A 12,500-nucleotide genomic window follows, 5' to 3' on the forward strand; every position below is an offset into this window, starting at 1 on the left:
CTTAATGAAGATGATTAACTTTTCCGCTCTAACGAGTACCAACAGGAACGTTTAAACGTCAATAAGACTTGGCCCTTTTTAACTATCGAGGAAAAATTTTTTGCGATAAACGTATACGACTAATCCTTTCTCATTGTTTCAATAAATCAATGTAACGATTTATTTAATTAATAAATTAAAAAAAGAAAAAATAAACGTTCGTAATGCCATTTCGATGTAGAACTTACAAATGCAATTTTCTTTCTTATCTTTCTCTTCTTCTTCATTTTATTTCATCTTATTTCTTACTTATCTATCAAGGAAAAACAAAAAAAAAGAAACAAAAAGAATTACATCCTTTCTATTATCATCGTTTAATCAACGAGCATATAAATAATACGAGAGATTTATTTAATCGTTATTATCTAGAAGAAACGATTAATAGATCAATAAGGAGAATGCTCATAGAGTTGATCAATATTATAAAGATTAGATCATCAGTAGCAGGAAGATTGAACGATATTATTGGATCATCGAGCGAGATATATATATATATATATATATATATATATATATATATATTTTTTTTTTCTCTTCCGATCCCTTCTCATTCTGTACATGTCTCTTAACATACTTGACCCACTTGACTCGTGGCTGGCATGTAAGGCAAAGTAATGACAGAGCAAGCGGTGCCCTTCGACCCGTGTCTAACGTGCAGCAGATGCCACTCTCTTTCTCTCTCTCTCTCTCTCTCACTCTCTTACTCTCTCTCTTTCTTTCTCTATCTATCTTTCCTTCTCTCTTACACACCCACGATTTCTAAGGGAAGCTACCCTCGACGTATCTAGCGGTATAAATTATATCCTACTGGCGTCATCGCCAGCCCCTTATATGATCGATCATTAGAGAGAAGCCGGCGCGAACGAGCGACTGCGCGCACGTCAGAAAATTTGCCAAAATTCGTTGATCCGTATTATCCTGCAGAAAACGATTGACGACGACGACTACGACAACGACGGACGGCGACGAACGGCGACGGACGGCGACGGCAATGATTTCCATTCATCCGTAAACAGGAAAAATAAGAAAACTTATTATATATAATAGATTTCAAACGAATGACGTTGCTTATTATTATTATTATTATTATTATTATTATTATTATTATTATTATTATTATTAAATATTACTGAGAGTTGATTGAACGATCAGAAAATATTATCGATATCTATTTAATATAAAATATATTAATATATGATGTAAATATAAATTTATATTATATTATTAAAATTATATTAAATTATAAGAAAAATATTCGATGTAAATTTTTGTATTAAATCGATAAATGAAAACTTTTGGAATATATTAAATTCTACGGGAAAAAAGAAAGAAAGAAAGAAAGAAAGAAAGAAAGAAAGAAAGAAAGATAGGAAAAAGATAAAAATGCAGAAATAAAAATAAAAATAGAAAAAGGAAAAAAGAAAATAAAAATCAATTACTATTATCTACGTTAATTCTATTAATTACATTAATTTTATTCTATGTAAATATTATCATACGAATATATATATATGAGAATTTTGTAATATGGGATCATACGAAAGAATCCGATTTTAAATGAATGAATTATTCAATCGGATATAATTGAATTATCATCGTTGGAACACCTCAGAATTATATGATTAGTTACAACGCAATGATAATCAAGTCAATCCGCGGTGTTGTTAATTCCATTTATATAGATACATACACAAACATAGGGAGAACGTTGTTCTCCAGAAGCGAAAGGGGGTAAGTAAGGTAACCAGAAATCTGATTTATGCAAGGCAATAGTCGAAAGCATACACACGAAACGCCTCTGGCTTAGTACTATATTCCTGTGTATATTGACCTTAGACTGGTCTGCTTCTCCCTGTACTGGACCAGATTAGTTCGGTCATTGTACCGAGAGTCCTGCTCGTTCGTATGAACACAATCTGTCAACCCCGTGAGCTTACCGAATTCTCTCGATCTTAGCTTAAGTAGCTCTAGGAACCTCATTGGTCACAAGAGAGAGAGAAGAGAGAGAGAAGAGAGAGAGAGAGAGAGAGAGAGAGAGGATCCGATTCCAAAAGATCTACTCAAATATTCTCAACAAATCATTTTCAATATAGCGTCGAACAACAGAATGTCGAACATCGAACGAACGGTCCGGTCCGATCTGGTCCGGCCAATCAAATATCAAATATCAGGTCATCCATTTTTTAATTCTTCTCCCTACAAATTGGACATTTCTTTCTTTCTCTCTCTCTCTCTCTCTCTCTCTCTCTCTCTCTCTCTCTCCCCCCCTACAGTTCCACTACAAAAGCGTAACAATCCAACGAACGGGCAATGCGTTTTGTTTACCGTCGAATCACGGCTTAAATTGAGTTTACATTTTAAATGCACAAGGTAACACGGCCGCCGCCGCCGCGACCAACCCCGAGACAATGAGTAACGTGAATTTTTGCTTTTGTTTAACCGGGGAGACGTATTGAAAACGATTATTTATGATGTATCGTTAAAGCCATATATATATATATATATATATATATATATATATATATAATATAAATGAAGCAATAATATCCCCGATTGAATGAAGAAAACGATTATACTTTTCACGATGACGGACTGTCTGGAAAAAAAAGAGAAAAAAAGAAAGGAAAAAAAAGAAAGAAAAAATAAAAAAAATAATAATAAAAATTAAAAAAAGAACAAAAAAAAAAAAAAAAGAAAAAAAAACAAGAGTGAAGGGCAGAGGACAAAAAATGAGTCAAGCTCGAAAAGAACAAAAAAAAAAATGTTTGCGCACGAAGGAAGAAGACAAAAAATTAAAAAAAAAAAAAAAAAAAAAAAAAAGAAAGAAAGAAAAAAAAACAAAAAAAAAAAAAAAAAAAAAAAAAAAGAAAAAACAAGCAAAGAGAGAAAAAATAAAAGATAAACCAAAAACAACTCCTTTCCGTGGAAGGATGGGAAGAGGAGGAGGAGGAGATTGTAATTATTGAAGATTATCTCAAATGGACCGACGTATTAGATTTCTTTGGTATCACGTTTGATAGCTCCGAACAACAAATTTAGATTCAAATTTCTATCGTCTAAACGTTTAACTTCTTTCTTAAAGAGAGTATAGAGAGAAAGAGAAAGAGAGAGAGAGAGTGAGAGAGAGATAAGGAAAGACAGAGAAAGAGAAAGAGCTAGGGGATGGTTAGCTTATGCTTAGGGACTAAAACGTTCGTGTGAGATCCAAGACAATCAGTCGGCACATCAAAGGTGACGATTGTTTCCCGTAAATTATAACAACCGTAGAGCACTTACTAGACTTCTCGTTATGAGTTTCGCGAACAAGTTCAATTAAGTCCAAGCCGTTGGTAAGACGAGGCAAGGCTTCCTAACCCATGGTCTCTCTGCAGCCCCTTCGATCAACGTAAAACCACCCCAAATGTAGTCTTGAAAGAGAAACTCGGTTAGGGAGTGAAAATTATAACGAACGTAGGAACGTAGAAACTTGGGTACATACGTACGTACGTACGTACGTGCGTGCGTGCGTGCGTGCGTGAGTGAGTGAGTGAGTGAGTGAGTGAGTGAGTGAGTGAGTGAGTGAGTGAGTGAGTGAGTGAGTGAGTGAGTGAGTGAGTGAGTGAGTGAATATTTTAACCTTCTTAAGAAAGTGATATTTTTAAATCATTTCCTTTTGTTCTCATTTCATTTGATTTGATTTTGTTTTATCTCGTTTACAATGTAATCCTTACGTAGAATAAAAAATATAATATAATTCTAACAATTTGTTTTCTCTTATTAAACTAAACCCTTTCTTTCCAATAAATCTTTCAATAATTAATAATTTTAATAAAACGACATAAGCATGACGAAAGTAAAGGCATATGAACGTTTAGTCAATTGAGAAAGATTAGAAACTCGTATTAGGACGGGTCAGTCAGTAGCTCGATAATTTGTGAGACAACACGTGTCTAATATATGCCCATTATCGAAAGAGAAAGAGAGAAAGATAGGGAAAGAAAGAGATAGAGATGCCAAGGGAAATGAGAGAAGAAGATTTATCACCCTTGAGATAAATCGAGGGGTGTAGCCCAAAATGCAACAAAGCTTCGAGAATTGAGTTTATAATAATTTATAAAGGGGATACGAAATGAAAGATTCAAATAGCAAATCTTTTATTATGTCTCTCTCTCTCTCTCTCTCTCTCTCTCTCTCTCTCTCTCTCTCTGTACTTTCTCTTTCTTTCTAACACTGTTTTTACCTGAGAGATTATCTATGAATTGTATAATATAGTAATGAATGATTGATTTATTGCTATAAGCTAATTTAACGTCGGCAATTTTTGTAAATTTAAATGTCAAAATATATATTTAACGTTAATCAACCAAATCGTAAAAAGAGATAGCATTAGATATTTATTAACATAATAAAATGAAAAAGATATAAATCAAAAAGTTGATTTTTCAGAAAAGAGAAAGTGAGAAAAAGAGAGATAGACAAAGAGACAGAAATAAAAATAAAAATGATAAGTCAGCTGATTGTCTTTGCATTCTTTCGTTCGCAGTACGATGTATATTACCAAGCTTTGTATAAAAAAAAAATTTGCGAGCATTATTATTATTATTATTATTATTATTATTATTATTATTATTATTATTATTATTATTATTATTATTATTATTATTATTATTATTATTATTATTATTATATAACACAGCCGACTTGCTTGTATATATATATACAAAACAATTTTTCATGAAAATCATCAAAAATCGTTATGCAAAAAATTATCGACGTATAATCTGAGACAAGTTACCTCCTTCTTTTTTTTTGCACAACGAATATACAATGTCAAACAATTCGTCGAATATAAATTTTTAAGGTCAGGGGGTGGGACGAGATGGACAAGGGGAGGGGAGAAATGGAGAGGAGGGTACAATGACTTATAGGTACAGGGTTGAATCGTTTTCTTTATGACCGGTGATGACCACGGTAAGGAACGACTCAAGGGATCCCTCGATATCCTGCTTCTCGTCCAACGTGTGACAGCTTTGGACAATGTAAAAGATCCCTGTCGTTACTGATTGTCACTTGTTTCCTGCCAATTCTCTTCTCTCTCTCTCTCTCTCTCTCTCTCTCTCTCTCTCCCCACCCCTCTCATCATCCAATCGCAAATCTTTCTCTTTCTTCCTTCCTTCCTTCCTTTCTTTCTTTCTCTTTCTTTCTCTCTATCCTTCTTATATATTATTTCACATTCAAATACCCGCGAAAACTCAGGTCCGTCGTCCTTCGTAATTCTACGCCTTGAGAACCAAACCACGAAACCGACGTTCTGTCCATTTTCCTAACGAAATAATGCGCGAAAGGGAGAAAAAAAAAAGAAAGAAAGAACGAAAGAAAAGAGAGAAAAAAAAAAAGTTTAGGGTCTATGTTGTTGCACTTTCGACGGAGCAGTAGTATCGAAATTAATAATAAGAATGCAAGGGATCAAAGCAAGCAAGTAAGCAAGCAAGCAAATAAGCGAGTAAGCGAGCGAGAAAAAGTATGTGTGTGTATGAGACAGATAAAGAGAGAAAGAGAGAGAGAGAGAGAGAGAGGTGGAGTGGGGGAAGAAAAAAGGAGGTGGAGCGGTACATTATGTTCTTCATTGTCGAATCACTTCCGGGGCTTGACCTCCAGCAACGCCCTAAAGACCAGTTCACCTGGACAATGTCCATGTATAATGGAAGCTACGTTATAAGTATTGTCCACCGTTAGAACGATATCGATTGTCTAAAATACGTATTTCCAGGTTGGTAGGTACCAATATCCTACTACTGGATGACGAGGATGGCGATGACGATGACGATGATGATGATGATGATGATGATGATGATAATGAACACAATAAGATTCTTGTCGTCGACTCGTAAATAGCAGTGGGCGTTAAAAGGACTCGTATAATAGAAATTGTTGAAGGACTAGGGGGCGTTTTGCTTTTAAAGAACTTTCCTTTTTTACTCTTCTCCTTCATACCTTTCTTCGTTTCCCTTTTTCTCTAAATCTCGAGATATTTATTACGTTTATTATATTTATCCGATTATGGGTATATCATTTTTATCGCCTTTTTATTTTCTCTTCGAAAATAATAGAATAAAAAGAATTAATAAAAAAAAAAAAAGAAAAAAAAAAGAAATAAGAGACAGACGATTGGAAAGAAAAGGAAAGTAAAACAATTAAAGAAAGAAAAAAAAAAAAAGAAAAAATGTTCTTCAATTTAAAAATATGACGCTGCTCGTTAAGAAATAATTGAAAAGAGATAGATAGATAGATAGATAGATAGAGAGAGAAAAGAAAAAAATAATACCAGCGATCAAAACCAGGGAAAAATTTTTCTTCCTTTGCAAACCACCGGCAATAACTCGAGCACGATTGATCATTTGACATACGTTCTCGAAATCATTCGGCAAATTGGACTGAGACCCTCCACCGATAGAGCACACACCAACACCACAACCGTGCCAACAGCACCCGGGGTTTCACGGTTGAACGAGCTAAGCCTAAGATTGGTTTAGTCGCCACGAAGGCACGACGAGAAACTTGTACGGATCACGCGTCACCGACTAGAAAAAGCTATGTCCGATAGAGAGATAGAAAGAGAGAGAAAGAGAAAGAGAGAGAGAGAAAGAGAGATACTCCCCTTTAAAAGATTCTTTCCTTTTTCCGGATTTCCCATTCCCCTTCTCCTTTTTTGTCGGTCGATTCAAAAAAAAAAAAAAAAAAAAAGAAAAAAGGGGGGGGGGAAGTGTGCGAGAACTCACGCGGCAGGTGGGGTAATACTGATACCTAACTCATCCGCAAAACGGTTCAGAATTTTTTCTCTTTTCTTTTTCTTTTTTTTTTTTTTTCTTTCTTCTCTCATACCTACCCTACGAGGAAAAGAGAAGGATGAAACAAGATTCGAATATATATATATATATATATATATATATATGTGTGTGTGTGTGTGTGTGTGTGTGTGTGTGTGTGTATTTTTTTCTTTTTTTTTAATTTGGAATCTATTATTTTTACGGGACGATCCAAACACGAATTGCAATTGATTGAAAGATCCTGACTACGAGAATATGAAATATAATAAAGTATAATAAAAATAGATATATTCTTGATTTTCTATTTTTCTTTTCCCTTCTTTCTTCTTTTTCTTTTTCTTTTTTTTTTTTTTTCATTTTTTCTTAACAAAACCGACGCGAAATTTCGGTTTCCTCGCAACCCTCTCATTTCTCCCTTCCTATATATATACACTCGATACGCACAGTACAAAGTTTCGTGAATTTTCTAAAGATTGTGAGAAAAGGATTAGGATCCAAAAGGGGAGTAATGCGAACGGTGTGAATCGAGAGCAGAAAAGAGACAGGAAGAGAAAGAAAAAGAAAAAAAAAGGAAGAAAAGAAAAATAAAGAGAGAGAGAAAGAGAGAGAGAGAGAGAGAGAATTTTGACCGCTTTGCGAACTACTCTCCGATGTAACGAGAGACCCCAGAGATAATCTTGAAATTCTTTATTCGAGAAGATCGATCGAATAAGATGAGAGTTCAACGCGAAATTCACCTTCATCATCATCATCATCATCTTCTTCTTCTTCGAATAATAATAAATTTGTAAATAATTAAAAATGCGCGTTATAAAAAATCTTTCGAAAAGATTTTAATCTCTCGCGCGAGTTTACGGGGCACTCGTTGGGCTGGGACGGGGGTAGGGTACAGGATGTAGGGGGTAGGGTAGTAGGAGTAGAGGGTGGGATGGGATGGGGTGCTTGATAGATCGGGGCCGACGAAACGAAGGGGTAGTTTGGCTTTAATCGATCCTGTAATCGCCGGTCCGACAGTTGGCCCCGACTGCCTTTTTGTCGGCAGTTAGATGGATGGAGCCATTTACATTTTGTCAGTGCGACATGCGCTCGTGCTGCCGCTATCATATCTATCACAACCTCTGCACGTTGCCCCCCCCCCCACCCATTTCCCTCTTTCTCTCATTCCAAAACACCTTCCCTCCCATTTCCCCCTCCCCTCTCCTCCTCATTGTGTCCATGGTGGTAGACATCGACCAATATAAATCCGGTTCAATTCGCGTTGAACCTATGTGCTAATTTAAAAGTCATCAACATTTTCTGAAGGAGTCAAGAAAAAAAGAAGAAGAAAAAAAAAAAAAGAAAATTCGTTAGAAAATCTACAATCTAATGATGAAAGATAATCAAATGATGAATATAACGAAGTGATATATTAATAAACAACATTAATAGGAAATATTTTGAACGTTTTTCTTCGATTCAAGATATGGTAAAATATTTTAGCAAGGTTCTACGGGCAAAGGTTCTCTTGAAACGGCAAAATTGAAAAATGGATTCAATTGGATTCATCCGAATGCAAGGGAATAAGAAGAAATTGACAGATCCGTCAACGTGGATGACACCTTCGAACGAACGATTTTCGTCCAGGTGGTCGCTGTCGAACTATCAAGAGACGACGACTCCTTCTGTCTGTCTGTTTGTCTGTCTGTCTGTCTGTCTATCTATCTGTCTCTCTTTCTTTCTCTTTCACTCTATCTGTCTATCTATCCATCGTCCTATTCCCTTTTCTCTCTCTCTCTCTCTCTCTCCATCCTATCCTATCCTATCCTATCCTATCCTATCCTATCTCTATCCTCTCCTCTTTCTCTCATTCCTCCTTATTTCGTCGGCATCTGCGCGGATAATACCCGGCAGGGATTATACGGCAATAGGATAGAAGAGAAACCCAATGACATTGGCTTAAAAGTATTTCTCGAACTACCCTCTAACCATAAACAGATCGATCATCTTTCAAACGGTTGTCGATTGAGAATTTTCTGTTCTGGATGCGTCTAAGATATTTGATAAGATTAATGCTATAAACCGATCGATTAAAAAAAAAAAAAAAAAAAAAAAAAAAGAAGAAAGAAAAACCGTAAGAAAGAATGGAAGAAAAAAGAGAAAAAGAAAAAGACGGGGGCAAGAAAAATAAAAAAAAGAAAATAAAATAAAAGAAAAGGAATCAATATCAATTTTTCTCGACGTATAATAAAACAGGGCACAATACGTACGTCGCGCGCCAAATAGAATATATACCAATATATTTAGATTAGATTAGATAGATGAATGGATTACGATCGGGAGAAAAAAAAAAAAAGAAAGAAAAAAAAAAAGAGTAGAATGAAATTTCGAAGAATAGAAATCGCATGGTTTATATTTCTCAGAATCTCGATGTTCTCATTCAGTTGAATAGAATTACGAGAGAGATTTCCCTTCCTGAATTTCCAAAAGGCCATACACACAACACTGCTGATGCGATAAACGCCTAAACGATATATATGTACATATGTATATGTACATACCTATATACGTATCTATGTACTTACATACGTACATACATACGAGTATACTTATTTATATACCTGTATAGCATATATATATATATATATATATATATATATATATATATATATATAATATATGTTTATACATATATATTGCGAAAAAGGGAGAGAAAGAGAGATAGATAGAGAGAGAGAGAGAGAGAGAGAGAGAAAAAGAGAGAGAAAGAAATAGAACTCACCTCCCAAGCGTAACGGGGATTGAAAGGCTCGCTCACCCACTTGCAGGAAAAAGGACCAAATCTGGTACCCCGTGGTATATCTTTTCGTGCTCGAACTTGTGGCCCACCACCAGGCGCTGAACCACCGACCTCGACCTCGGGAACGAGTGACACCCACTCGTGACTCAATTGGTCCTTTGGCTCTTGCTTTATCGTGTCCTCTATATAAATCAAAACATGAAGACAAAACAGGTCATATATACCGTCACTTTCTCCTTTCTCTCTCTCTCTTTCTCTCTCTCACACAATCACTCACTCTTTCTCTATTTATCTATCTATCTATCTATCTATCTATCTATCTATCTAACTCTATATCTCATTATCGATCTTCACTATTATAGAGTCTAATTAATTCGAACGACACGAAATGAAAATTCTTCGTTAAAAAATGTATCAACAAAAAATTTCAACGATGAAAGAATAAGAAAATAAATAAAAAAAAAAAAAAAAAAAAAAAAAAAAAAAAAAAAAAAAAAAATAAAAGAAAAAAAAATAAGGAAAAGAAAAAAAAGAAAAAAAGAAATAAGGAAAAGAAAGAAAAGAAAAAAAAAAAATTTTTTTTTTCTCAGATCGAAATAATTATCGAATTTTTTAGAGTATAAATCTACTCACGATACTCGTTTCGCGTTCTCGAATAATCCTTTTGTTGTTCATTATGTTTCTCAATATAATCCCAAGACATCCTCCTATCGTCGTCTCTAACAGACGGTGGCCTCTGTTGTTGTTCCTTTTCATAATTCTGTTGTCTTTCCATACCGGGGGAATAACCACGTTGTTGTTGTTGTTGTTGTGATTGTGATTGTGATTGTGATTGTTGATAGTTACTCCTAGTTTGCGAGGTATTATAATCCAAAGGTGTATCCTGTATCGCATTAGACATGTGGAGGGCTTTGAAATCTCTATAAATAGGATTGCCGTTGCTTGCGTTGCTACTACTGCCACTAGAATTATTATTATTGTTGTTGTTGTTGTTGTTGTTGTTGTTGTTGTTGTTGTTGTTGTTGATGTTTTCCTCCATCTCGCTACTATCCGCACCACCACCACCACCACCACCTCCTCCACCTCCGCCGCCGCCACCACCACCACCACCACCACCTCCACCTCCTCCTGTGGTATTTCCGGTTGATATCGACTCGCCTTCGTCGCTGCTTCCTAAAACAAAATATATATGTATATATATATATATATATTGTTTTTTTTTCTTGAAAGGATTTCGTTGAAAGGATTCGATTTAATCTTGATAAAAAAAAAAAAAAAAAAAAAAAAAAAAAAAAAAAAAAAAAAAAAAAAAAAAAAAATCATCGCCCATTTCTCGGCTATCATCGTCGGCAATAGAAAATGATTATAGAATACTTTACATACACGAAGAATAACGATAACGTCAATGTATTACTTTTCCTAATGCTATTCTAAGAACGAAAATTCAATTTACCGGATGGATTTGCACGTTCTACGATATCCGATTATTGGTGTTTGGATATACGTGTATTGAGGGATCTTTTAAAAGGCAATCGAACGATCAAATCGATCAGATCGATCAGATCGATCAGATCCGTTCGTCAATAATATCTTGACTTGAAATTAATGTAAACTGACAAGAGAAAAGATTCAGTAATCAAATATGAATGAAATCATCGGAAAAAATGAATTTATCGAAAAAAAAAAAAAAAAAAGAAAAAGAAAAAGAAAGAAAAAAAAAAAAGAAGAAAACGTTCGCACGTTTTAATCTGATAATATATCCTTCTCTTTTTTTCTTTTTTTTTTTTTTTTTTTTTTTTTTTTTTTGTATCTTATGTCTTTTTCTTTTCCCCTTTTTTTAATGAATTATATAACTTGGATAAAGTGTAAAAACAAATGTCAAATGGATAACAACTATCTATCTATCTATCTCTTGTTCAATGACATACAGTTTTATATAATCATATTGTAACTCAAATAGAATAATGTTTAGAATGATAAGATTGAAATTTTATAACGTTATGTGTTTATATTCCAATCAATCATCAGACCCGTTTTGGTTTCAATCTGGCACTATTTATAAAAGAGAAAGATTTTCGTTAGAAATGATTAGATTTCATTTAGATCGATAGACAAACGTTCACGTAGATATATATATAGAAAAAAAGAGAGAGAGAGAGAGAGAGAGAGAGATATTCGATCTATTTGATGAACGAATGATGCGTTACAAATAAAGAAATCTTAAAATCATTTTTCGAAGAAGAAAAATAGATATACGTTGGTATGTATCCTTTTTCAATTTCCTATTTTTAAAAGAGAACGATAAAGAGAATATTAGATTTATTTGGACGACTTCGTGAGGAACGAATAAATTTGTCGGGACCCTTTTAATAAACAACCTTATCTTCCAATCGAAAGATATTCCCAAGAGAAAGAGAGAGAGAAAGAAAGAAAGAAAGGAAGAAAAAGAGAGAGATAAATAGATAGCTAGAGACAGACAAAGAGAGAGAGAGAGAGAGGAGAATTCTATCGACTATCAAAAAACAAACATATGTACATGTATATATATATATGTATATATATATATACACATACACACATAGAGAATTTTATGCGAGTCTTCTCGAACGAACCTGCGGCAAGAAGATGCCTCAAAGAAAATTACACTGTGACGAGTAGTCCTTTGCAAACAACATAAGCTCTGTGTGAATGTCAACGGTTAAGTAAATTTGCAGGTGTATCTATGATAATAATAATGATAATGATAAAGAAAGAAAAAAAAAAAAAAAAAAAAAAAAAAGAAAAGGAAGGAGGAAAAGAGAAAGGAATAAAAAAAAAAAGAAAAAAGAAAGAAAAAAGAAAAGCACAAAAAGAAAATAAAGAATAAAAATAATTTTTCC

General features: G+C 34.1%; 1 protein-coding gene across 4 annotated transcripts in view; it reads right to left on the reverse strand.

The window, feature by feature from the left end:
* LOC124955746 (histone-lysine N-methyltransferase PRDM16-like) overlaps window positions 1-10,661 on the reverse strand; it is a 31,772-nt gene extending 21,111 nt beyond the window's left edge. For 2 of the 4 annotated variants that reach the window (XM_047510621.1, XM_047510620.1), the window contains exons 1-2: window positions 10,255-10,661; window positions 9,604-9,803 (exon numbers count right to left, since the gene is read on the reverse strand). In XM_047510621.1, coding sequence (XP_047366577.1) covers window positions 9,604-9,803; window positions 10,255-10,660 — 606 coding nt within the window. In that variant the 5' untranslated portion in view covers window position 10,661. The remainder of the gene's footprint in view (window positions 1-9,603; window positions 9,804-10,254) is intronic. The other 2 variants (XM_047510622.1, XM_047510624.1) reach the window with 2 other exon arrangements.
* Between the last annotated feature and the right edge of the window lie 1,839 nt (window positions 10,662-12,500).

This window comes from Vespa velutina, chromosome 19 (assembly GCF_912470025.1).
Source record: "Vespa velutina chromosome 19, iVesVel2.1, whole genome shotgun sequence".
Lineage (NCBI taxonomy): Eukaryota > Metazoa > Arthropoda > Insecta > Hymenoptera > Vespidae > Vespa > Vespa velutina.